This window comes from Lipotes vexillifer, unplaced genomic scaffold (genome assembly GCF_000442215.2).
Source record: "Lipotes vexillifer unplaced genomic scaffold, Lipotes_vexillifer_v1.1 scaffold272, whole genome shotgun sequence".
Classification (NCBI taxonomy): Eukaryota; Metazoa; Chordata; class Mammalia; order Artiodactyla; family Lipotidae; genus Lipotes; species Lipotes vexillifer.
The window spans coordinates 4,159,606-4,187,399 of record NW_006772469.1 but is presented as its reverse complement, the minus strand read 5'-3'; the positions used below and the strand labels follow the sequence as shown (position 1 = coordinate 4,187,399).

Sequence of the window (27,794 nt, the reverse complement as noted above, 5' to 3'; positions counted from 1 at the left end):
GATCACTGAGACCTGGAAATGGCCCTGAGATTTTACTGGGTCAGGGGCCCACTCAGCAGCCTCCACAGCAGCATCGAGTACTTCAGCAGTTACAGCAGGGAGACTGGAGATTGCAGCAGCTTCATCTGCAGCATCGTCATCCTCAGCAGCAGCAGCAGCAGCTACTTCAGGATGCTTATATGCAGCAGGTGATTCTTTCGTTACTTGAGGTACAGAAGTACTGTTGTGGAATTCATGCCGCTCTTGAATAGCAGTGAATTCGCTTTTGTTTCATGGGTACTTTGAACTGTAGATTGAAGTAAACATTTTGCTCAGTTTCCTGATTATTAAAAGAATATGTAGTTTGGACTTCTGTAGTGGTGCAGTGGTTAAAAATCAGCCTGCCAGTGCAGGGGCACAGGTTCGAGTCCTGGTCCGGGAAGATCCCACATGCCAGGGAGCAACTAAACCCGTGTGCCACAACTACTGAGCCCACATGCCACAGCTACTGAAGCCTGCATGCCTAGAGCTTATGCTCCGCAACAAGAGAAGCCACTGCAATGAGAAGCCTGAGCACCACAATGAAGAGTAGCCCCCGCTCGACGCAGCTAGAGAAAGCCTGCTCACAGCAGTGAAGACCCAACGCAGCCAAAAATAAAAATAAATAACTAAAAAAATTAAAAAAAAGAATATATATTTTATTTGCATTCTGTGAGATACTCAAGAATACTCCTGTTGTAATAGGTTGTATCATGGCTTTATGAAGCAAAGGATGTTCACCCAGTCATTTGGCATTGCAAATAAGTACTGCAAATTATGATGAATATTATCTTTTTCAGGTTACATTTTGAGTTCATATGTATAGATTAATAATGTTATTTTGGGAAAGGTGATATTAAGACTTTCAGAAATAATATTGTCTTGGGTTTTTGTTCTTATTTTTTCTTTTTTTGCCTTTGTTGGGGGTGTGTGTGTGTGTGTATGTGTATGTGTGTAGGGTTGGCATTTAGAGTTGGAAGGGACATAGAAAAATATGCCCTTAAGTTCTAGTCTGTCCTTTGCCTCATCAGAACCTGCGCATCTCTAGTTAGCACTAAACTATTTTAAATTTAATGACTGTCATCATCATCCTTCCATCATTTCCTGAACTATTTTTGAGCCAATTATATGCATGCTACTTCTCATGGGTATACCCCGTCCTCTGGTCTTGACTGGTAGACCCAGAGTGGAGGATAGTTAAATAGGGGTGCCATGGGATGGCCAGAAGATATTGAAGGGGAGACAGAGGATCTTGGGAATTTACTGTAATGGTTCCTGGACACAAGTCACTTCAGGGGTCTTCATCAGCTGGTGAACGTGTTTAGGTTTAGGTTTCTTCCAGACATCCTTAAACTGTGCTGGAGATGGTTTTAGTTGAATCTGTTATGTTTCATTGATAACTTTAAAACCAATTCCAATAAGCTGATTTAAGTTATAGTCACTTACTGACTATAGGTATCTTACATTAGTGTTTGGACTATTGAGTACCCAAGTCATTGTTAGGGTAAGATCAATACCTAAAAAAAAAGGTTCTCGCACAAAAAACTAATACTGATGAGTTTGTTTTTCCAATTGTAGTATCAACATGCAGTGCAACAGCAACAGATACTTCAACAACAGTTTTTAATGCATTCAGTATATCAGCCGCAACCTTCCGCATCACAGTATCCTACAATGGTAAGCGTTATGTAATTTCTAGAAATTTCTCTCTGAGTATACATTCCAGTGGTGGAATTCACAGTACGAATTGTATTATGCAGAATTTAATAATTCAGAATCAACTCATTAGTTTATTAACATGTATTTTATCAAAGCCAGGTATGTATTCTCAAGCAGCTTTACATTGGGCTGAACGTGGATCAGGCACATCTTATCTGATAGTATAAGGAGATGATTGGTTACCCAGGATCTCTTGTCATATGTCTCTCTCATTTGGCAAATGTTTGTTGAAGAAAAGAAAAGAAAAGAAACCCAAAGGAAAGTTGCATTTGCTTCAGAGAATAGTTTGACCTGTTTTTACAGCAACTGCTATACCAAGTGACTTTAAACTACCATATCGTTTTTTATTAAACTATTTAAAGGAGAATTTTTGAATCCTGCCAGGTGATGCTAACTTTCCAGTTCCTTTTTTTTTTTTAATTGAGGTATAATTGACATAAGATTATATTCGTTTACCTGAAACTATCTACCTGAGATAACGTAATAATTCAATATTTGTATATATTACAAAATGATCACCACAGTAAGTCCAGTTAAACAACTTCTTAAATAGATTTATTTCTGTTTTGGTTTTTCGGCTGCCAGGCATGTGGGATCTTAGTTCCCCCAGGGATCAAACCCGCTCTCCCTGCCCTGGAAGGCAAAGTCTTAACCACTGGACCACCAGGGGAGTCCCTTAGATTTATTTCATCTTGTAGTTTTCTAGTAGCAAGCCGCTCCTTCAGATAAAAATTGTTTTTCAGGTTTCTGATTTTGTTGCCAGTGTGAAAAGGAAGGAGCATAGTAAATAGGTGCAATGCTGACAGTGCTTTAGTGACCTTGAACATTGTTTTGTATCACGGCATTTTTTGTTTCAGATGCAGCAGTATCAGCAGGCTTTCTTGCAGCAGCAAATGCTAGCTCAGCATCAGCAGTCTCAACAACAGGCATCACCAGAATATCTCACTTCCCCTCAAGAGTTCTCACCAGCCTTAGTGTCCTACACTTCATCACTTCCAGCTCAGGTTGGAACCATAATGGACTCCTCTTATAGTGCCAATAGGCAAGTATTTTTCCATTGAATACAAAGGAAATTATTGTGGCAGTGGGTGTTATCATGGAGTGGAGTCACTAAGTGGCTCCTGAATTAATTTAGAGCCCATCTTAGAGTTCCCTTTGTTCTCTTACTAGTCCTCTCTCCTGACCCCTTTGCATCTCCATCCTTCTTTCCATTTCCATCAGTTAATTCTGCTAACTGCTATTTGCAAATAAGGCTTAGCAACATCCAGCAGCATTTAAGGCTAAGAAAATTATTAGCTTATACGTTAAGACATTCTTTGTCTGACAAATTTAGTAGTTTAAAACGATGATAAACATTTATTATCTCACACACTTTCTTTGGATCAGGAATTTAGAAGTAGCTTACCTGTATGGTTATGCAGGGAAGGGTCTCTCATGAGGTTACAGTTAAGATGTTGGCTGGGGCTGCAGTCCACTGAAGGCTTGCCTGGTACTGGTGGATCTGTTTGTAAGGTCACTCACATGGCTTTGGGCAGGAGGCCTCAGTTTTTTGTCACATGGATCTCTCCAAAAGGCTGCTTGAGCATTCTCTTTGGCAAAATCAAAGACTGTTTTGAACAAGGAATTGTTTATTCTGGTTTCTTTCAGAACACATGGTCCAAAAGAGAGGGCAAGGAGGAACCTTTGATGCCTTTTATGATCTAGTCTCAGAAGTCACACGTTGGCACTTCCACCATATTTCATTTGTTAGAATTGAGTCACTAGATCTAGCCCACATTCAAGGGCAGGGGAATTTGGTTCCACCCTCTGAAGGGAGGAGTGTCAAAGAACTTGCAGACATATTTTAACACGTGTTTGAAGTGTAGGTTAAGGTGACACCCCCCCCCTTGAGTTACAGTCTATGAAGAAGAATCCATAAATTCATTCCAGGAATAGGAGGAAGATGATTCAGATAGGGAATTCTAAAGTTGTAAAAGAATCATTGACAGGCAGGAGGGGAATGCCCATTTCTCTTTGAGTTTTAACCTCTGTTATCTGTGTTTCTAGAACTCAGAAGGTCCTTGAAGGTAGTTCTGGAATTAGAGATGGGATTCCTTCATACGGAGGCAGGCTTAGACTTTGGCAGTTGGTGCATTCCTAGAGTGAGTTCTAAACTGAATTACATTTATTATTAAGATATCTAAGTTATATTTACTAGAAAGACCATCTACTAGTTGGACAATTCTAGCTTTCAGTAAGTGTTCAAACGTTCCATTCTTGGCTCAACTATACCGAAGGGGCTTGGGCTAGGGGATTAAATGGGCAACTTTTGCCCTTTATTCCCTTTCAAGATCTGTGTGGTGGCAATGGAACTGAGCTCCCAAGGGGAAGGTGAATTTAAGGGGATGAGTCAAGGCTTGAAAAATTGAGATACTTCTTTAGAAGCACATAGAGGTTCTCTCTCCATTACCAGTGTTAGACGATCTGGATCTGAATTGTTAAATGAACTTGACAACTTTTTTATACTGCCTTGTGCCTATGCTGTATTTCCAGGCTGGGTTGAGGGAGAGGTACCCAGGTATTCTTAGGTTAAGAAGGCTTTAAACTCTCATCTTCTGTTAAAAGCCAAGAGGCCTATTGGATAACTTTCATAGAACCAGTAGTCCTAGGCTCCAGACTATAGATTTTTTGTTTGTTTGTTTGTTTTTGCAGTATGCGGGCCTCTCACTGTGGTGGCCTCTCCCGTTGCGGAGCACAGGCTCCGGACGCGCAGGCTCAGCTGTCATGGCTCACGGGCCCAGCCACTCCACGGCATGTGGGATCTTCCCGGACCGGGGCATGAACCCATGTCCCCTGCATTGGCAGGCGGACTCTCAACCACTGCGCCACCAGGAAGGCCCCAGACTATAGATATTTTAAACACCACGAATAATTTATTATATAGAAAATAACCCTCCTCTCGTTTTTAGGCAATTCATAAAGCAATTCTAGCAGCTCACCTTTTGTTGGTAGCTATGTAGAGAATGTCTTTGTCAAAAGGAAAATTATTGTGGTGTCTCTCAGCATAACCAGGACATAAAATCACCTTATTCAGTAGTGATTTTAGAGTGATACTGTTTGATATGGCAACTGATTTTCACTTTAAGGTTTATTCACTATGATAAATAATAGTTAATATTTAATGAGTGCTTATTTATTTATTTATGTTCTCTCTGCTTTACATGTATTAAATCATTTAATCTTCTCAGTAACCCTATGAGGTAGATACTGCTACTCTTGTTTCACAGATAAGGAAGTTGAGACCTAGAGAAGTTAAGGAACTTGCACAAGGGTACACAGCTAGTGACTTTTTTGGAGGTGACTCAAATCCCATGTGGTCTCCTTTCCAATCCATGCCCTTACTGCCACCTCCATCATAATAAAATGATCTGCTTTCCCAAGTATTTATAAAGTATGAACTAGGAAACTTTAAAATTTTCAATTATAATGTATTTTTTTCCTCCTTTTTCCTCTCTTAATTTTTACTCTAGGTCAGTTGCTGATAAAGAGGCAGTTGCAAATATTACAAATCAGAAGAACATCAGTAACCCACCTGATATGTCAGGGTGGAATCCTTTTGGAGAGGATAATTTCTCAAAGTTAACAGAAGAGGAACTGTTGGACAGAGAATTTGACCTTCTAAGATCAAGTAAGGGACACTTGAAGGCTTATTTTGCTTCACAGTAAAATAACAGCTCTATAATTATTCAGCAAGGCCAAAGACTGTTTTGGGATGGTAAAGAGAAAATTCTTTTTGTGCATTTGAGGGCAAAATTCAGGCCATCTTCTTTTACAAATACTATCAAACTATATTGTGTGCTTTAGAAATCAATTGCTTGATAGTGGCTATTAAACCCAAGATTGCTGATAATATGCTGATTCCGAGCACTTAAATACTGCATATCTTTGAATGTTAATTCAGAAATCTCCAGAAAATGGAAAATTAATGTTCAAATAAAAAAGGGAGAGATTAGTATCTTGCCTTACTAATCATTTTGCAGCTCTGTTTTCTTGCACACTCAGTAGAAGATATTGTGGGTCTGAGATGCCCTTTGAAAGTGCCTGAAAGAAAACATGGGCTATTACATTATGTTAATGTTTTGTAATGTCCTTTTAATGAGTGGTGACATAAACGGGCTGCCTTGTTGTCCTGGTATGGCAAAAGTGAAATAAATTCTTTTCCATTTTAAATCAGATATCTCAATGTTTTTACTTGCAGTCATTGCCTTATGTTAAACTACCTAATATATATGTCAAGTCTCGCTATACATATTTTAGAAGTTATTTTTTGGAAAAGGTATGTATGGAGTATTTTGGGGAGGTTGCAAAACAGTAGCAAAAAGCTCACTCCTGGAGTCTATAGATAATTGTCAGGTTTCTGAGTCTTGGGGGTGTGTGTGTGCACGTGTGTGCCCAGTATGTTTCCCCATTTTGCATGTGAAAAGAGGGTCTTGATGGTCCCTAGGTATAGTTCCTAGTTTCTATTTTATTTTAGGTAACTGGCCTTATGAGAACATTAATTAGATGAAGCACTTTGTTCCAAATTGGTATATATTTTATATAAAGTTTGTAAATGCCCTGAATTCATGTAAGAATAGTTGTTTGGAATTTAAATTGGTATTTTACATATTGGTTATATGATTATGAAAAATTAAATTGATTAAATGCAGATATAAAAATGAGTTCTGAGCCTTTAATAAAGGTTTGTTGACTTTGGTAAAACCAATCTTACATTTTTTTTTTTTTTATTAAAAAAACTTGTTTTAAACTACAACATTTTTGTTTGGCATTTTTCCTATAATTTATGTTGAGTGGTCCCCAAAGCAAGATATTTAAAAAAGGAAGTAAAATACCTCTTTCCTTTAGGGAGATGATAGGGAGATACAGGGGGTAACCAGTCATTGTAATTTACAGAATTATTTTTAAAGCAAAAGGGAAAATTAAGATATTCATTTTAATGTATTCTGACCAGGAAACTAACTAAGTTTTGCTAAATCAGTGTTTTCTACTCTTTGGGTGAACATTCCCCTCCCCACTGTTTTTAAAAAGTAAATCAATTTATGGAATGGGTAAAGTATTCACATTTTTTTTGTGCCTTATAAAAATGTTATTCTAAGCTCCCTAGAATTTGTAGTGACACCCAAGTGTTAGTTACTTTGCATAGGCAAGAATGGCATACAAATATTCATGTATACCTAACTTCTTAAAAATTGGATTTAGCATGTAAAACTCTTAACCAGCTATTTGCTTTCAAACTTTAAGGTCTGATTACATGTGTAATTTGTGTATGTGTTTGTATACACATGTGTATGCCAAGAGAGTTCAGACTTCATTGCAGCATTAGATCTGGAAAGCTACTAAATTCCAAATGACAGTGCAGGAGGAACTTTATCTGAAGGTCAGACATAGAGCAACTCAGCCATTTGGGAAACTGCCTAGATGGTCCCCGAGCTATTGAAATCACTGTCACAAGGACAGTGTACTTAAATTGGCACATAGCACCAGAAAACGTGAATTCTGATACCTGGCCAAGTCATTTAACTAGGTTTACCTCTGTAAAGTCACTTAACTGCTGTTTCACTTACTCATTTATAAACTGGGTATAATGATGCTTACTTCATAGGGTTGTCAAGAAGATTAAATAATGTCTTTAAAGAGTCTGGGCACTCCATAAATGTCACCTCTGCTTTTCCCACCTTCTGTATAAGTCTTTGGGCTCTGACTCCTGAGGTTATTGCTCTATAACCAGCATTTAAAAATTATATCTAAACTGTCAGGTTTCTCAGCTGGCAATTAAAAAAACCAAATAGAAGGGGCTTTGTGGGCAAACACATCAACAGCAGAAGTGATGTATGACAGCACGGAAAGAGATGGAAAAATGTCTGGTTTTCCCTTAATAATTGATAGTCATAGTAATGGGGTTCAAAAAAGGTGAAATGTCTTTAATAAAGTTTATAAAGAAATCAATAAAGTATAGAATATAGTTTAGAAAGATTTCCTCCCAGATTTGACTTTATTGTAATATTGAGTCATCTTAGCACCCGTTTCACTCACAACCAATAAGGTATCTAATATTTGATCTACTTGATAAGGGTTTAAATTATACCGATGGGCAAAAGACCTCTTCTAGAACCTTAAGAGTTTCAGTAGACTAACGGTGTAATGAAAATTGATTGTTGGTCATTACTGTTGGTTCCTCTGTCCTTATCAGCTTTTTCCAAAATGAATAAATTATCAATGCGTTTGGAATATCAAATTTATCTTTTTTCTCAGCACAGATATTTATCAACAATTTTTCAAAGTCCTTTCTGAGATTTTTTATATTTGGCTTATGAAAGCTTTCCAGTGAGAAACTGAATACTTTTATGTATGGTCCTTAAAAATATAGGCATTGCCCATGTAATGATTGTTCAGAATAAAGCATTGCCATTTGAGGTTTTATTTTTTAAATGGTATGTGGTTATTTATTTAAAAAGAAAATGATATGCTGTCTAGGAAATATTTTACTTGTGTGTATTTTCCAGAAGGTAATTAAAAAATTATATTTTGAAATACTAAAATTCCAAGATACCAGTAACTGGTTATTAAAAAAACCCGGTTTTTTAGTGATCTTTAAGAGAACAGTTGAATCCAGCTGGCAAAGGGATTTAACATATAAAATATAAATCAAATTCTTCTTGCTTTTGCTTTCAGTGTAACAATATTTATGGTTTGGAATTTTTTACCTGTTCCTATTTAAGACTAAAACATTAAATCGAAATTAAGCGTTATTAATAAAGCTAGTCTCAATATTTTTTACAGTTTAAGCTTGTATTTTTCATGGTCTTTTGTATCAAAGCATCCAGATTAGTATGTAAACTTTAGAAATCTAATTGTCATAATATTTAATACATTAAACACGAATTAGAATACAGGTGTTTGCATTGGGAAAATTTTTAAGTTGCATTTGTTTGAATAGTTGTGTAGCTCTACGTGTTAATTAAAAGTAATACTTGATGGAGTATTGTTTTCTTGTTGATAGTGGATTTATTGTTTATTTCTGTTTAAAATTGTATCAAAATAACTAAAAGGAAGAGTAGAAGAAACTAAAGACTGTGGCTGCTTTGCATATTCTACTGAATGTGTTGGGTGTTTTTTCTGAAGCCACAGTATGAAATAGATATAAACATCTGTATATATAGTTAGTTTGTTGTAAAACATTAACTCTCACCATTTTAAGCCGATTCAGACCTATCACTGTTCCTTTAGGGCAGAATAAGAGAACTTTTCAGGTATGTTAGAACAGTGTCAGAAGTATCAGATGAAGACTGTACTTTTAAACCTTATTCTTTAACCTTTTGGCTATTGAAGCCATTATCCCTATAAGCTGCTGAATTAACTTTTTAGAGTATGTTAATTTTCTGATGATAGTATGAAATACAGTTTGATTTTAGGATTTTAAAATCCTGTATTTTTGCCGTTTGTATCCATTATAATTCTTGAAAAGATACTGTCTTTATTCAGCACACAATTCTTTTGGGAAGGCAGGAAGAGGTAAGTTTCTTATATTGGACAAATCAAGCTCAAGTTTTGCTCTAATGAAAAGAAAACCAGTTCTTTGAAAATGGAGCTTAAATACATTTTAGGGGTGACTATGTATTTGAAACTCTACATTACCATTTTGTTAGTTTTTATTTATAGGTTATTGATAATTTAAAAAATTAATATGTATGTTATCTTTTATTTTGTGCCCTGGGACCCAGATTATCATGTGAACTTTAGAAATCTAAATGTTTTTTTAAAAATCTTCCATGGAAAAACTGATCCTGTGTTTTTTGGAACAATGAGAACATGATTCATTTTATAGTGAGTTTATTCTGCTTCCTGTTGTGAAATAATTGGATAAATGAACTTTGTATGGAACAGTATCTTCATATTTTAACTTACGGGGACCCCATATATAAAAAATATTTGTTTACCCCTACATGATAGCATTTGTACTCTTGTCATAACTACATGGTGCTCTTTATACATTTACCATGAATTTACCATAGATAGATGGAGATAATACATCACTGCATGAGGATTCAAAGAACTTTAGTGGTAACTTTGCATTTTTATATGCTGGGAACCATTGGAACAGTAGTGGTTTATAAACCTGGAGAATATGTTAATATGTAGATTCCCAAGCTTCTACTCAGATAATCTGATTCATTAGGTCTGTGATAGGACCCAGGTTTTATACAGGAGTATAAATACATTTTATACGGGAGTCCTGGCAATTATGATGCAGATGGTTTAGGAAGGAAATCTGGTCCTGATTTTGACCTAAGTACCTATAAACTATATGCTTATATGCAAATATATATATAAGTATAATTTTATCAGGGCCTGATAAAATTGGTAACCCACAGGTATCCTCTGTGATTCATTGAATCTTAGGCCTCTCCTTAAAGTTTGATTGTGGCTTCCCACCACAATAAATTAAAGACACCCTTGGTTTTATAAGGTGTTCTCCAGCCTTACTTTTTCAGAAAGTTGCTATGAAAGTAACTTCTTTATAAGTGTTCGACAAGAAAATATGAAAAAACTTTTTTTCATAGTACAATCAGCATTTGTTACTGATTTCCTGAATTAAGTATACAGTGAACACCTTGAAAAAGAACATCTAAAATAAATTTTCATTGTTATCCATTTCTGTATTGGATTTGAAAATAGCCTCTTAAGTTTTGGAAATTTTATTTGTGCATAAATCAGTTGTCAGATGTGTTGCCTTAAAATATTAACTAGTGCTTCAAACAAAATTTTAAGTAAAAATTTAAACAACCTAAAATTTTGTGTGGATATTGCAGAATTAGTTTTAGCCATAAAAGCTCATAATTGTATCATAAAGGTGTTTAAAGAATCAGTTGTCCATAGCAATAATTGAGTATTTTCAGGATATTGTAGACTCTAGGGCCTTGCCTTCTCAAGCTTGTGCTCCCTGGACCAGCAGTATCATGTCATCTGGAAGCCTGTTGAACTGCAGAATTTCAGGATCCATTGCAGAACCATCCAGTCAGAATCTGCATTTTAACAACTCCCAGGTGATTAGAATGCACATTAAATTTGAGAAGCACTGTCCTAGGAGATTGCTGCTTTAACTTGGGGCTTTTTGTTTCACTCGGCAGTTACGAGTCATTTTTAAAGAATTCTAATTCTATTTGGATTCTCCCTCCCCATCCTGCCATCCCTTAGGACTCAAATGAAACTAGCATAGTTTACCCATAGAATTCCTTAAACATGAAAAGTATAGTCCTGGGAATGTTTAAAATATCTGTAAGGGCAAAATGGGTCCCTAATAGCATATGTTTGATAACCAAGAATCAGAGGATAGGCATTTTATAAAAAGCCAGGAGTTCTCAAATGGTAAAGTGCCTGCGATGTGCAGAGTTTAAGAGCAGGGAAAAATAATCACTACTAGGGAATTAGGATACATTAAATCTTCTTCAGACATACCAGACCTGCTCCCACCCTCGAGCCTTTGCTCTAGCACTTCCTCTGCCTGGTGTGTTCTTCCCCAGGTATCTACTCCTGCCTCCTTGGAGTCTTTTCTCACCTGGTACCTGTTAGAATCACTCTATTTCACTCTGTTTATTACTGCAACCTCTGTCTGCACCCTTAATTCCTTTTACCCTGCTCTACATTTTTCTCTCTAGCTTTAACAGTCTCTATTTCTCATGCTTGTTGCTAATCAGTCGTTTTTCCATGCCAGCATGTAAACTCCATGAAGGCAGGAGTCCTCTTTTGGTTTGCTATTGCATGCCCATTGTCTAGAACAGTGCCTGGCACATACTAGATGCTCAACTACTTGTTGAATGAAAAAATGAATTCTGTTGTTAAGGCTTTTAAATTTAGTAGAGAAATAGCTATATCTTTGCATTTGTATGTATGAGAATGGTTTAACCAAGTAATATGAGAAATGAACAATAACATAAAGTGAAGTAACATATAGTGAATTACTTTTTATTGCTATTGAGAAATAGGATTTACCTATTTTATGAATGAATGACCATTTGCAATATTTTTTCCATATGTGCTTTCAGAGAAAGTTTGCCAAATATGTCTCTGTTTAATAATCTGGGTTTAACTTCAGATCCAGTATGTCACAAGTTAAAGACAACTGGTATTTAAACAAACCAAATTAAGTTATTTATTAGGTTAATTGTATTTAGTGAAATCTAGCACTGTGATTACATTGTTAAACTTGCCTTTGTAGCAACAAATATGTATTAAACTCAGGACTACCCCCTAATACTTAAACAGATGAACTTTGAATCTCATATTTTTCAAGAAGGCTGTGTTTAATTTTCACTTTTATTTATACTGTATGCCACTTTTAAATTTAAAGATCGTTTTGTTTTTATTTTATTTTTTGTTTTGTTTCATCTTATTTTTGCAGACAGGCTCGAGGAGAGAGCATCCTCAGATAAGAATGTAGAGCCACTTTCTGCTCCACATAACCATCCTCCAGAAGATCCTTTTGGTTCTGTTCCTTTCATTTTTCACTCAGGCAAGTTACATATGTAACATCATGACTATCAATAAAAGATACACACAAGAACAATAAGAGTAACAAGGGCAAAAACCCTTATTATAAAGCCAAAGTAGGGATCAGGTTTTAGTTACAGCAAATAGAACAGAAAATTATTTTAACCTTTAGCCATCCTAGATTTCCTAATGTTCTTTCCATTGGATTATTCAATTTGTGCCTTTTGCAAACACAGAAAAATGCTGATTTGCGTAGTAGAACCATAACTGGTTCTTTCTACTTCGACTATTGGATAGTATTGAAAAATTTCATGCATGGAAATATCTCACTTTTATATACTTAAAATACATTTACAGACATTTTTATACTTAGTTTTTGCTTAAAAGTCCTGTTTTCCTAGTTTATACATGCTCTCTTGTAGCTGTGTTTAAAAAGTATTAGTGACTTTGTTACAACTTGTGACAAATTACCTATTTTCTTCTTACTCCTTGCTTTGATTTCAATCCAGAATTTAATTATTCACCATTTAAGAATATTGGTGATAATATTTTCTAAGTAATTACCTAGTTAATGCTGTCGAAGATACTAGGATGGAATAGGATCCCACTTTGGCATAAATGGATTTTTGTGTTTGTATAGTTAGAGTGGAAAAACTGAGTTTAATCTTAGAAAAGGGAAATGCATTGGAAGAAATTATGCTTTACTAGAAGGTAAAGGTTTTCTTTAATATATTCAAGGTAATTGTCAGCTATGTTCTTTGGTTCTGTTTTGTTTATTTCTCACTCAGGCAAGTAAAATATGTGACATCATCACTACCATTTAAAAGAACTTCATACAAGAGAGAACAATAACAAAAGAAGAGCATTGTGAATGTAAAGCCAAAATAAGAAATAGGTGTTCAGGATTTCTGATAATACACTGAAGCAATGTTATAGCCTTTCAACATTCAGGTTTGGTTATCCAGAACAGTACAGTAACTAAGAATGTTTCTATATACTTCGACGTTCCATATTTTTACTCTTTGCCATTTATTGAAAACAATTCATATTTTTGTCATTTTCTGTTAGCTTCCTTCAGATTATCTTTTTCATGAATGATATGAAATCATTAACTGGGGAAGACAATTTGCTGTGTCAGTTTGCTTAATATGTATAGATGCACTCCCTCACACCCCCAATACCCTAGGTCAAAAACTGTTACTGTTTTTTTGTTTTTTTTTTTTTTAAAAAGTAGCTCAAATGGTCTTTATAAATTCTCAAGAACATGGTACTCACTGACTTCAGATAGTGATCTATTTGTGGCAGAAAGCGGTTTCAGTACTAGCTCTTTTTCATACTCTAGAAGGAATTACATAATCCCCTTCAGGTTTGTACATATCTATGCAACTTCTTATCTGTTCTTTAATAGCTTCTGAAAGAACCCTGGGGAAATGAATAGTAGAATCAGGAACTAGAGTAAGCCTCAGTGATTTGCCCTTTCCTTGGGCACCCTTATTTTGGGGTTGGCTTAGGATTTCTGTAGTTAGAAATAATGCTCACAGATTTGAGCTTGATTGCTGCTGTTGCTATTTTCTTTTTCTTTTTCCTTTGGGTATTTAACTTCTCTATTAGATTTTAAGCTTGCTGAGGGTTGAAAACATGAATTTTCTGTCTTTGAATCCTTCCCAGTAGCCAACCCAGTAAGTACCTATTAATATTCATTGGCTGTATGAAAAAATTATGACTGTTCCTAAAAATTCATACTCCTTGGTGTTAGGACAATGACCATAAAAAATGCCCTTTGATATAAATGCTACTGCTCCAAAAAATATTTTTAGATTTAGTGTTAATAAGAACATTGGAATAGTTTGGTTATGAAAAATTGAGTACATAGACTAGAATAAAGGAGGGAATGGTCATAAGAGAAATGTGCCTCCAGAGAGAAGGCAATCACTTTGCTGTATTAGCTTTGTTAATTTATTTTTATCAGATTCAAAATACATAATCAAAATTTTAAAATCTGAAAATAACTTACTGCCACTGACCTATTCATCATCAAGATTAGAAATACTTTGTTATAAATAATTTTTAGGTAACAATAAAGTATTTGAAGGCATTCATTTTCCTCTAAGAGTAAAATAATTGAATCGCTGAAGCAAAAAACTTCCTCATAAGCTTTATGAAGAAATTGGAAAAAGAAAAAGGAATTCTACCCATTGAAAATATATTCCATGTGGCATTGTGAGCATCTGGAGATTTATAGGACTAGGACAGAAGAAAGGCAAGAAACTAATTCTAAGTATGTGTGTGTGTGCAATACAGTGTGATATGTATATGTGATAAGCCATCTTACTCGACTCTGAGAGTTGACAATTCTGAACATAATTTAATTTTAGGTAAACCATATAGAGAATGCTAGTTGAGAATAAAATGAATTCAGTCATGAGGCAGAATGCTATCAGAATGTAGTGGCAAAGTGCATTTAAGGAGACACACGGTCTTAAATCTAGTGTTCCTTACACTGGTTTTATTAGGAATTGTGTTCTTTTTATTTTGAAAGAAAAATTTCTGTTAAAACTTTTAATCTTAACTTTGAAATTATAATGAATTAGTTTTTACTTTGCTTTTCTTCAGTTTATAATTTTATAAAATTATTTTTAAGCTACATTTTTAAGTTAAAATAACTTGTGTATCTACTTCAAAAAGTTGGATTTAACAAGGTTTATAATGAAAAAAAGTCACTTCTCTGCTTGCTCCCTCCCTATACCCTTTCCCTGTTCAGACTCCCTGGAGATAATTTTTCACTTCTGGCATTGTAATATGTCATGCTTATTCTTCTATTTCTTACTTTTTTTTCAATTTTAGATGATGTGTATAGACTTTGTATTTTGGAAAATGATTTAGATTAATTACACTGTTAGCACCCAGCCCCAATCACATGCACCTGTCCTTTCGCTAACTTCCAGTACAGTTTTGACACAGTTGTTGGTTGTCCATGTTGTTCAATGTGTACATTTTATGTATATGTAAGTATTTGTCACTGAGGTCCAGTATACCATTTTTACATTTTCTTCTGTAAGGTTTTATTTTTCCTGGAGTTAATTATAATGATGTTTATAAAAATGACTGTGTTTTGTTCCCTGTTTATTTTCTGTACCCTGTCATTGATTCATCTCCATTTGGAAATGTAAATTTCCTCCCAATTTAAGGTGGCTGTCATTTTCATTTTTACTTGATTACGTCTCTGGCGGAGCTCCGCAGCCTGAGTTGGCTGCTTCCTGTGCCTGCCACGCACTTATCATCCTAGTATTTTCTTTTGCCCGTTGATCCTCCTGGGAATTCTTGGATCTCCTCTCTTCCTCTTTCTTGGTTAGTAGAGCAACTCCTCTAGAAATTTCTTGAGAAAATATATATGCATGGGAGGAAAAATTTTAAACTTTGCTGCCTTTTTTGCCTAACCTGACACTTGACTGATAGTTTGGCTGGGTAAATAATTCTTTGTTGGACGTAATTTTTCCTTGTGAATCTTCAAGGTACTGCTTCATTGTATTCTAGCTTCAAAAAAAGGGATAGGGGGCTTTTACTAGAGGAATGGCTGCACTCTATGCCCCTAACCCTAGGTCCCATAGCCTCTACTATTTAGAGGCGAAAATACCTGTTTCTTCTCCTTGTTAGCTGCATGTACTGCAGATCTGGTACAGTCAGCAGCCTTAGTTTGTCTATATGGATGCCTGTTTGTTGCCTTGGCTTATGATTATCACTTTTGGACTTCTTAAGAAGCTTAGCTGAAGGTAACATTTTGGTAGACCATGTCTTCAAATGAATCAAATCTAGCTTTCCTTCCTCTTAGCTTTAAACATTTCTTTATGGGCAAGATTAAAGTTTGTAATTATTCTTTTATGCAGAAATCAAATAATTATATCAAGAATCTGTTTGGTGCTGTATGGAAAGGGAATATCTTATTCCATAAGCTGATATCTTAATTATAATGGAATTATATGTACCTTTTATGTCAGGTTACTAAGCTGATATTAGTAGTGTGGTGTGTCATAAAGAACATTGACTTTAGAATGATAAAGCCCTGGGTATGAATCTTAGTTCTGTCCCAGATTAACCATGTGATACCGGGTGTTGCCTAATTTCTTAGAGGGTTTCTGTATCTTAAATTGGGCATAATATTAGCTAATTGATGAGATTGTTGAAAGGATTAAACGAGAGCATGTTATACAACACACGAACATCCTCAGTGTTGGTCGCTGTTGTGGCTCTTGTAGGTAGTGTTATTAAATAGTAGTTTTACGACTTACCGCTAAATTCCAAGATCTTAGTGTTAAATAAGTTTTGAAGCTGCCATCTAGCTTGTAGTAGTACAGAGTTCCAGTAATAATAAGCTAACTACTGAATTACATCTTTTAAAGTGTAGAACCTGTCTATGAAGCTGTTCCCCACCAAGAACTGTTTTAACAGTGCCGTTTCTATTTTTATTAAAGCATTAACTGCCACTGTTCAGTACAGTGTACACACAAACATCCTGTTAAAAGCATGGTGCTCGTTCCCAGTCACGAAACGCACCCAGCCTTCCTCCTCCCCGAGGCATCGTGTTGCAGTTAGTTGAATTACAGCGTGGACAACCTAATTTTAATAAACACTCTCAAATTCTGAAACATATAGTACTTGAAGAATTTCATCACTGAAGTTTTAGATTTCTTGTATTGCATTTCATCTTTAATTAGGTTTGGTGAACTTCCCTTACTCTCCCCAACCCCAGACCTACCTCATGGGTCTAATTATCTCACAGGAAGTTAAATTGAATTTAGGGTTGGGAAGGTCACATCATATATAACGAATACTTGTTGGAACATAAATTATTACAGATTGTCAGTCCAACGGCTGGGTCATTTTATAAGCCATGATGAGTGTACTGTTTATAACTTTAGATTCTAGTATTTCTTGAAGATCAAGAATTTTCCTCTTCCAGAATGTCAGTAATAATGGTTACCATTTATTGAATCCTACTGTACACAGACAGTGGAAACAGTCTCAGAGCAGGATCAGTGACTGGCTTAAGGTAAGATAGTTTATAAGCAGGAATCCAGCTCTGTCTGATGCTAAACTCTGTTCTATAAACAGTCGCAAAACAAAAGTGTTAAATGACTTGTTTTACCAGTGTTCAGTGGATGTTCTGTGTGAATCGTTCCACTTGTACATGTGTTTTTGATGTATTTGTGGGACGACGTGAGCTCCATGTCCAACTCCTCCATCACCTTGATTCCTCAAGTATCAAGGGACTTGTTTTGAATGAAAACCTACAATAATATGAGTGACGTGATAGAAATGTCAGTTTTATGACATTTTTAATCAGAGTGGCAAATACTGCCTTGTCGCTTGGCCTGTCTTGAGAGAAATCGTACAGATTTTGATAAAACCTTCTAATCCAGTAATCCTTGAGTCTGGCATGGTAAATTGCTGAGAAATGATGGCAGGCAGTATGCTTCGAATTCAAAGTGAGCTTTAAAGTCTTACATTCCCCTCCCTTATACCCCAAATGATGAGACAACAGAAGGCATGTAATTACAATAGCAGTTTCAAGCCATTCATCCTCTATAATCCGATAGCAAGGGAAAGAACATCAGAACAAAATTTTCTTGAAACTGGAAGCTTCTTATGTGATTAAAAATGTACCACCTGTTTTATAACTAAAAGAACTGTCCTCTAAAAGATGGAAACCTGATTAGAAGAATGGTAATATGAATAGTAGGATGCAAATATGCCCCTCTCCCCACATTGTTTTGGATGTATTCTAAATATTTTGTATTTTTTGATATAGTTTATAAAGGTTCGTTTATGTGGTTTAAGAACACATTTGCAGTATTTATTTAAAATAGTACGGCATTACCCAGGATCTCATTCTTTTCACAAAGTATTTGTTTAGAAGAATACTAATAATAAGTATATGAAAGTCTATGAAAATTGACGATAAATTTTAGCTTTTGAGTTTGGAGTCATCTTTTGGACTGCGTAAGACTATGATGTCTTTGAACTTTTAACATCTAGAAATATCTTTTTATGAAAACTCGAGCTTGGTATAGATGAATTCATGTTCTTATGTTCTTCATTTGGTGGATTCATGTTCTTAAATTCATTTGGTTAGATAAGCTTGTTCTTCAGAACCTCCCAATTGTTTATACCTCTGTCAGTCATTTTCCAGATTACTAGAATCAGGATTGGTACATGGGTTCCACAGCTGTTAAAGTGAATGATAAGTTTCTTGAAGTCAGGAATTGTCATATCTGTGTGTGCCCCGTACAATAGCTTGATGAATGAATTCATTATCAAAGTATACTTTGGTAATCTAATATAAACTTCCTCTCTCTCACACACCCTAATAGTTAATGAGCTTTCACTAGATAAGATGAATTTTATTAATGTTCAGCTCTATCAGGTAAGTTCCATTATTGTCCTTATTTTACAGATGAGGAAACTGAGGCTTTTTTGGATGTTTATCTTCTGTGGATTTTGTAAAGTGGTATATGCTTTCATTTGTTGATAAAGCCTTACATTATTTCCAGAACTTAACCCTACATGGTTAAAGTTTTTATCATACCGTTCAACAAAACACTGTTTACTGAAATAGAAACAATACTGTGCTCATTCTATTAGTTTTTTGTTTTAGTTTTTCAAAATTTTCAGGCATAGCTTTTGTAAATTTTCAGGCAGGATACAAAAGGAACACACGACAAGTCTGTGGTATTTTGTAGGGGGTTGGTGCTAAGCTATACTGAATGTTTGCTGGTGATGATATTCTACTGGTAGTTTAATTGTAGAATTTACAGATGAGAGTTTTAAAACTAGTGTCATCAGCAAAGAAGTCACTATGGCCTTAAACTTGGACAAGTCATTCAGCTTTTCCCTAGTTTCAAATTATTTATGTATATAAAGAGATTGGACTAGGTCTTTAAAAATCTCTTCTTGTTTTTTGCTTTCAAGATATAGTTGAAACTATGAAACAGGATTAAGGTCACTGAAAGAAAGAAATGAGAAGAGAAACCAGAAAGCCAGGGGATGAGCATTGGTTGGTAACACTGCGTATTTTGAAGTGGTAGGAAGTCATCATGATAGTGCTCTGCCACGGAAAGCAAGGGGAACGTTTTTGAAGATGTGGTTTAATAAGACTGAAGGGGAAAGATCATAGCAAACCTTACAGGACGTTTTCACCCTAATGTTGTATGGGAGCCTAAATGGTGGGGAGTTAAGAGATAATGTATGAAAACCCCTTGGCACTGCATTTCACTCAGGACAATATTAGTTACTATCTTCTCTGATTCATTTCTCAGTACCATTAGAAATGTATAGTAGGTACTCCACAAATAATCATGAAATGATGGTATAATACATTGGTAATAGCAATAATATAGCCCTTGACTGAGTACCTACAATGTGCCAGCACTGTTATAAGCACTGTACCTGAATTCTCACTTTAATCCCCACTACATTTCTCTGAGGCAAATATAATTGCTGTGTCCCTACTTTACAGCCGAGGAAACTGAGACACTAAGTAATACCTGACTCCAAATGAGAACACAGGTCATCAAAGGACACTTTGATGAAGTAAGGGAAGTATACTATATATTTTGGTATAGACAGTTACCAAGTGGTTAATTTGGTATTTCACTAATTTAGTAAATGCTTGTTATTTTATGGATGGTACTGAATAATTGAAGCACTACTTTGTTAGCTTTGAACTGCTCTCTTGAAATTCTATATCTGAGGTATATTAAGCCATAAAGCAGTGAGAATAAGCAGAATTTATGTGTGTAAATAAGTACTAGTTCTCGAGAGATGAATTTATATGCCACACGAGAATTTAAGACTTCATAACATCATTGCTGTTCTTAGTAGTTTACCCAAATCTGCATTGTCTATCTAAGTCACTCACCTTATTCTCAGGATTTGGCTCTGATTCGATTTTGGCTATTTCCTGCAGTCAAACCCAACCTCAAAAGATGAGGATTACTCAAAAAGCTGAAATTTTTACAGTTTGTAGTTCCAAGGCACAAAACAGAAATAAAAATATCCTGACTAGAAGCCATCAAAATATCATTCTACTGTATTTAGTTTAAGGAAAGAAGAATGCCCTACTTAGAGCCAAAAATAAAGATTGGTCAATATATGAAATTTTACAGGGTTTTACCAATATCATTTAATGGAGAAAAATGCAACTGAGGTATGATCCTGGGCACACTCTAGACATTTGTTTATGCTTTAAATACATGTTCCTGGTGCTTATTGTAAATATTACAGCTCCCCTTCTACCTACCTGAAAACCAGTCATTTTTATGTTAATAATACAAATCTCAGTAAATATAGGGATTATTAGGATTTGGGATATATTGAATTATAAGGCAACATATTTAGGCTATACTTTTGGGAAATTAGCTTAAGCAGTGAAATAGTCCTGATTTAAATTTCATGGTAAACCAAATGTGTAATATTTGCTCTAACGGCTTGGAAGAAGCAGTCTAGCACCAAGAGCAAACAGTAGGAATATCTGAATTTTTTTTAATGACAGAAATATGTTTAGCCAAAGAAATAGGTTTTAAAAGTTGATGGCACTCAGCTATGAAGTCACATTTTAAAGCACTGTACATTGTACAGTTGGTAACCAACTTTCTAACTTGTAATACTTATTTTGACAGTCTTCTGTGCCTTTGGAACAGGACTAAAAGTCTTAGAATATATTGAAATAATTAAAACAGTAGGAATATCTGAATTTTTTTTAATGACAGAAATATGTTTAGCCAAAGAAATAGGTTTTAAAAGTTGATGGCACTCAGCTATGAAGTCACATTTTAAAGCACTGTACATTGTACAGTTGGTAACCAACTTTCTAACTTGTAATACTTATTTTGACAGTCTTCTGTGCCTTTGGAACAGGACTAAAAGTCTTAGAATATATTGAAATAATTAAAAAAATTTTTATTGGAGTATAGTTGATTTACAATGTTGTGTTAGTTTCTGCTGTATAGCAAAGTGAATCAGCTGTACATATATACATATCCACTCTTTATTAGATTCTTTTCCCATATAGGTCATTGTAGAGTATTGAGTAGGGTTCCTTGTGCTATACAGTAGGTCCTTATTAGTTATCTGTTTTATATATAGTAGTATGTTATATGTTGATCCCAATCTCCCATTTATCCCTCCCCCCCCCTTTAATTTCCATTTCTTTCTCAGTTTTTTATAGCTTCTTAGTGAAGAGAGGAAAATTAAATGGATGGCTGTTGTCGCAGAAAGTGAAACTTTATCTACGATGGTTGTGACTTGCAGCTTTGGAGCTTAACTTCTCCCCAGCAGGAGGTGCTACAGAGAGATAACCACTTGTACTTAAAATTGTGCTTCATGGTGCTTAATATTTGAGCTGCTCTTAGTATGCTGGCAGAGAGGCCCATTGCTGCTCCTGATTCTATGTTAGTTTATGAGGGAGTGGAAGGATGGAGAAGTAGAGAAACATTTAAGCAGGGGCAGGGTGGGTAGGTTCTGAGAATATGGGAGAAAAAAGGAATTTGGATAAATATTTTTGATTGCTTGTTTTAGTTTTATGAAGGGGCTACAATAAAAGAAATAAAACCAGTCTGTATACACCAACCAGAAATTTCCCCAGCCGCCCATACTTTTCAGGGATGTAATCTGAAACCATAAAGATGGGATAGATCATTGCGTGTGTCTTTTCGTGTTCTTTTTGAAAGTGATCCTTTCAGTTTCTAATATTGTGCTCTCAACTATAGCTATTTAAAAATCAGAGATATAGTTTCCAGGATCCACAATGCACCCTTGTGGTGTGTAAATATACATTTGTTTGCCTGCTTATTTTTGGCCAGTTCTAAAGTAGACCTGAGCCACTCTTGAATTAGCCATAGAATTGCACCCTCCTCTCTGCCCCCTCCCTATTCTTCCCTCTCATTTAGATCCATCTTCAACCATTGGGTCCAGAAAGTAGGTAGGAAGTTGGAGTATGATGTATGAGATAATTGAGTTTGGCCTTGCTCTGGAGATGATGACAGTTAACTTTACCAAGTGCTTTTGAGTCAGGCACTACTTTAAGTCCTTTCTTTACAACAGTCCTACAAAGTAGAACCTGTTATTATCATATTATTCTCTCATAATATAATACTATATATTCCCTCACGTATGAGGGAGCAGAGTAGGGCGAGGATTTAGCTGTGGTCTTAGTAGAGATTGTTACTAGGTTAACTTGATTAGCTCTGTATTGATTTTGCATAAGGGAGGAATAACAGTAAATCGATAAATTATGATTAAAAAAGGGGTTTTCTTTCCCCTCTCAAAGAAAAAGTGCATGATCATGGTTCTGTTTAAAATGCTGAAAAACTAGAAACGACCTAGATGTAAAACAACCTAGAGGTAAATACTTAAATGCTATACATACAATGTTTTATTATGTTTCTATCAGTATTACTAAATGGACTGTGTTGATCCCTGTAAAAGATGTGTTAAAAATGGTAAGTGAAACCCTACAAATTTATATCCACACTGACAATTTAAAAAGCAGATCTGTATAGCACTTTACAACAAAGAAATACATATCTGTATTAATACAACTTTGAGAAGCTGACAAAAGGCAGACATAGTAGGGAGTAGAAAGTGACAGATGTGTTTTGGAAAGCAATGTTGACCATTTGGGTAAAGGAAACAGTTAATTTAGAAGACGAGGATTAATATAAGAATACCAAGAGAAGGTCAAGTGAAGGACTCTTGTCCTATGTTAAATGTTCCTGAAGAGTTCTAGGAACAGAACTCTGTGCCCTAGAAATGGAACATTTTCCAGGGAAATTGTAGAGCGGCATTTTCCCTAAGTGCTTTTTGCAAAATTGTTTATGAAGGTCAATAGGTGTTACATGTAACAAATAAAAGTGTTTGTAGTGAAGCAAATTTGGGAAACCCTAGGCTTCATTCAGTCAGATTCTTCTGTGTACGATGTGTCAGCACCTTTGGTACGATAAGCATTTCCCAGGTGAGTGGTGGTGGTGAGGGGTACATTGTAAAGGGCAGCATTTCATAAACTCACGCGCCTGAGACCACAGAACTGTTTGGTTCTTGTTACGGGAATAGGCGTTCTGCAGAGGACACTTTAGGAAGCATACTGGAATGTTCCTGGAGGCGTCCATGAGCAGGCAGGAGGGGTGCCCCTGTGGCTCTCTGTGGGTGGGTAAGTACCTGAGGAGGTACTAAGTTAACGTGTATCTTAGAGGGACTGTCCTAAAGTCAGGGGTGATTGCAAGTCTTTGCCATCTCATTTTTTACTTTTGGATAAAAATTCATGAAAATAAATGCTCTGGCTAATCTAAAAGTAATCTTTGTTTTTAATATCAGAAGTATGCTGTATGGAGAAGTCAAATGAAAATCTGCATTGGATTTGATCTTAATCTGTTAGGATTTAAGAGAAGCTTATTATGAATATGTAAAGATACAGCATATAACTCTTGGCTGGTTTCAGGGAACTGGCAGATGAATAATGCATGACGATTATATTTGTATTTAAGTATGACTGATAGAAATCTCCACATCGTCTCTCTCCCTCACTCCTCAGCCCCACTAGATTTCCTCCCCACTGCCCACTTCACGGTTGTCAACAACCTGCATGAGCTGACGGGAGCCAGTGGCCGTTTGGGTCATCGGTTCATTGGACTTCTTTGCATCACCCTGCGCAGTTGTCTCCTCCCTCCCCCGGAAACTCCTCTCTTGGCTGTGGCAACTTTACACTCACCTGCGTTCGGTCTTCCTCTCTGGCACTTCCCTGTTTGCTTTGCAGGTTCCTCTGTTGACTTCTAAATGGCTTATATGTGAGGGCTCAGTGGTGGATTCCCTCTTCCTCAGAGAGATGCTGAAGGGTTTTCAGCAGTAGCCACATGATTAGTGTGTCAGAAAGGTTATGCTGGTGACAGTGTCAAGGAGCGGTTTGACGGATATGGGACCGGAGGCAGACAGGCAAGTTTAGAGGCTAAGGAGTTGCTGGATGAAGATAAGGAGGGGATGGCATAGACAGCTGGCAGAGGAAGAGGAGGGACCCAATTCCAGAGATTTTGAAAACACTATTTGGTGGGAAGAGGGAATACGATTTATAGATTTCTGCTAGTTTGCAGAGCTTGGTAGGTAGGTGGAAGTGTTGTTCACTAATTTAGAGGGACTGGTGAGGACACATTTTAAGAGGAAAGATGATCTCTTTTGAAATTACTGAGTTTGGAGTAATGGTAGGAGATACATATTTATGATAAGTATTAGATGAATAGGATAGATGAGTATTCATGGTAAGAATCAGAGGTCCACTCATTACTGTGTAAATGCTGATTAACATACAAGTAGTTAGGACCCAGGGCAGGACATGCAGAGGGAGAAAGACAGCCAAGGATAGAACCCTGGGGAGCATACATGTATAAGGAGATGTCTGTGAAAGAGAAGTCCCCACAAATATGACCAAGAGGGAATAGTCAGAGAGGTGGGAAAGACAACAGTGCTGACTTTCAAAGAGAAGGAAATAACTCAGAGGTGTCCTGTGCCATGGAGACCACTTCGTTAATAACGCGAAAGAAATGGTCCTTCCATCATAAGGTATAATTAGTTTCCATGACTAAAGACTATACTTCCAACCCTAGCTAATTGTTTTGAAAATATCTGATCTTAGAGGGGAAGGGATAAATGGATATGTGGTTGGATCAATTCAAATTGTTTCCTACCTCTGGAAAATCAATTCAGTACACCAGTGTATTGCGAGGGCTGTATGTTTTCATGTAAACTAACATACTATTTATCTTTACTGTATATCATACAGTGAAATTGTAGAGCACTGTATTTGATAGTTTTATTACCTATCATACAGTGAACATACCGATAAGATTTTTATTAAAGTAGCATGCTTTTAATGTAATGTCTATTAGTATAGGTATGACGGTTTAAGGAAGATGTGGCATCTAGGGAAGGCAGATATCCTTGGTACCGTCTCAGTTCAGTAGCTCGTCCTTAGTTTTGATCAGGCTATGGGGATGCGCTCATGTTAACCCAACTCATAAGATACTTGTTTACAGAAAAACACCAGAATGCCAATTTAAAAATTACACAGTGAAACATAACTAAGCAGATAAGCTATTCATGCTTGCTGATCTCTGTGGGAAAACTTTATAACAGAGTTGAAATATAAGCAGAAAGCTGTTGGGTAAACATGGGATCTGAGCAGGGCAACTGACTGGATAATCTTATTCTGAAGGTGGAAGAAGAAAATGTGCTTGTGTACTGTATTCAGAGTCCTATTCTGGGTACTGTAAGTAAGACTTAGCTGTCAGTGAGCACCTGTGGTGAGTAGGTGGTGTGTAGGGTAGAGAGACAAGTAAGTCTGTCTGCACTGAACGACCCAACCGTCGACTCTGAGGCCAGGTGCATACCCACCCCCACCCCCCCAGCCAAGCCTAATGATCAAAAACTGCCCTTACATCTTCCTCTAAGGGAACTGCCATGAGTGATGTGTAATGCTTTGTGTTAGTACATAATATTTTCTGCAAATGGTTTTCGAAATGCATTGGAATGATATCATAATTTTTCTTTGAATCTGCAGGTTCTCCTGAAAAGAAAGTTGAACATTCATCCATGAATCAAGAAAATAGCACTGAAAACCCTATCAAGAGTACAAAAGCAAGCCCAGTATCTAAAGACCACCGGACTGGCAAGAAAACCTCAGAGAGTTCATCAGTACACGGTCAAGCGCAAAAGGGGAATGACGAATCTGAGAGTGATTTTGAATCAGATCCCCCTTCTCCTAAGAGCAGCGAAGAGGAAGAGCAAGAGGACGACGAAGGTCTTCAGGGAGAACAAGGAGATTTTAACGACGACGATACTGAGCCGGAAAATCTGGGTCACAGGCCTCTGCTTATGGATTCTGAAGATGAGGAGGAAGAAGAGAAACACAGCTCCGACTCGGATTACGAGCAGGCCAAAGGCAAGTATAGCGACGCCAGCGCGGTCTACAGAGACACACCTGGCAGCGGAGCGATCCAGGATCCTAGTGCAGCAGGCCTCCCGCCCACCCAGTTGCCCTCGGACGTCGGGGCGGGCACTCCCAGACCGGAGTTCGATGTCTTTGGCGCCGTCCCCTTCTTTGCTGCGCGTGCCCAACAGCCCCGCCAAGGGGAGCCGGAGAAGGACCCCTCCCCCGAGAGCCGGCTCCCCGCCGTGGGGCTGGAGCCCGAGGAGTTCGATGTCTTCACCAAGGCGCCCTTCAGCAAGAAGGTGCCCGTGCCCGACGCACCTGCGCTCCCCTCTCGTCCGCAGTGTGTGGATGTATTTGGCTCCGCTCCGTTCCAGCCCTTGCCCACATCAGCAAGTAAAAGCGGCAGCAACGAGGACCTTTTTGGGCTGGTGCCCTTTGAGGAGATAGCCGGCAGCCAGCCGCAGAAAGTCAAGCAGCGCAGCTTGCAGAAACTCTCTTCCCGCCAGAGGCGCACGAAGCAGGAGGCGGCCAAGAGTAACGGGAAGCGGCACCACGGCACGCCCACCGGCGCCAGAAAGCCGGCCAAGCCCGCCTACCGCACCCCAGAGAGGGCCCGCAGGCACAAGAGGGTGGGCCGCCGGGACTCCCAGAGCAGCAATGAATTTCTGACCATCTCGGACTCCAAGGAGAACATCAGCGTTGCCCTGACCGACGGGAAGGACAGAGGGCACGTCCTGCAAGCCGATGAGGGTCTGTTGGACCCCTTCGGGGCCAAGCCGTTCCACCCTCCGGACCTGCCGTGGCACCCCCCGCATCAGGGCCTGAGCGACATCCGTGCCGACCACAACCCCGTCCTGCCCGGGAGGCCCAGGCCGAATTCACTCCACGGGTCGTTCCCCGGGGCAGATGCGTTGAAAATGGATGATTTTGGTGCCGTGCCCTTTACAGAACTCGTGGTGCAAAGCGTCACCTCACATCAGTCCCAACAGGCCCAGCCAGTCGAATTGGACCCATTCGGTGCTGCTCCGTTTCCTTCTAAACAGTAGATAACTTCTGACTCTTGTTATTAACTCCTGTTTCAAAGAAAAAAGTATGAATAGTTTTATGAATTTGAAAGAAAATTTATTTGTATAGCTCTTTATATCATTCATTCTTACAGGTCAATCAGAATAGGTGATTTTTAAATAAGCCAAATAGAAGAAGGAAGTATCTGCACAGGGTAGCAACTCCACGTCTCTTCCACGCAGGAGCAAAGGGAGTGAAATGGCAAAGCTCTAACCTGGGGTTTCAGCTGCAGACGTGAAGGCACAGAAATCCAGGGAAGGCGTTGTGGGCCCTTTCCAGTCGTGTGGTCCCTGAAAAGGGACTGGAAAGCTGCAGCTTTATTTTTATAACAGAATGTCACTTTTGTGTGCGTATCCGAGGCTCATTCCAGAATCCAGCATTTAAAACTAAGCTTGTTTGTACATACACAAATTGCATTTGTGGATTTTTTTTTTTAAGGTCTCTTCTAATTTCCACATTGGGGGAAAAAAAAAATCCACTTCTCATAAAGAAT

General features: G+C 37.3%; 1 protein-coding gene across 1 annotated transcript; it reads left to right on the top strand.

Annotated features, from left to right (window-relative positions):
* On the top strand, nucleotides 1-27,282 carry BMP2K (BMP2 inducible kinase; the record flags this gene model as incomplete). Its single annotated transcript, XM_007447571.1, has 6 exons — nucleotides 1-188; nucleotides 1,597-1,695; nucleotides 2,595-2,779; nucleotides 5,247-5,404; nucleotides 12,176-12,286; nucleotides 25,865-27,282. Coding segments are annotated over 6 exons (2,159 nt in total), but the record flags the coding sequence as incomplete, so codon positions are not given.
* Between the last annotated feature and the right edge of the window lie 512 nt (nucleotides 27,283-27,794).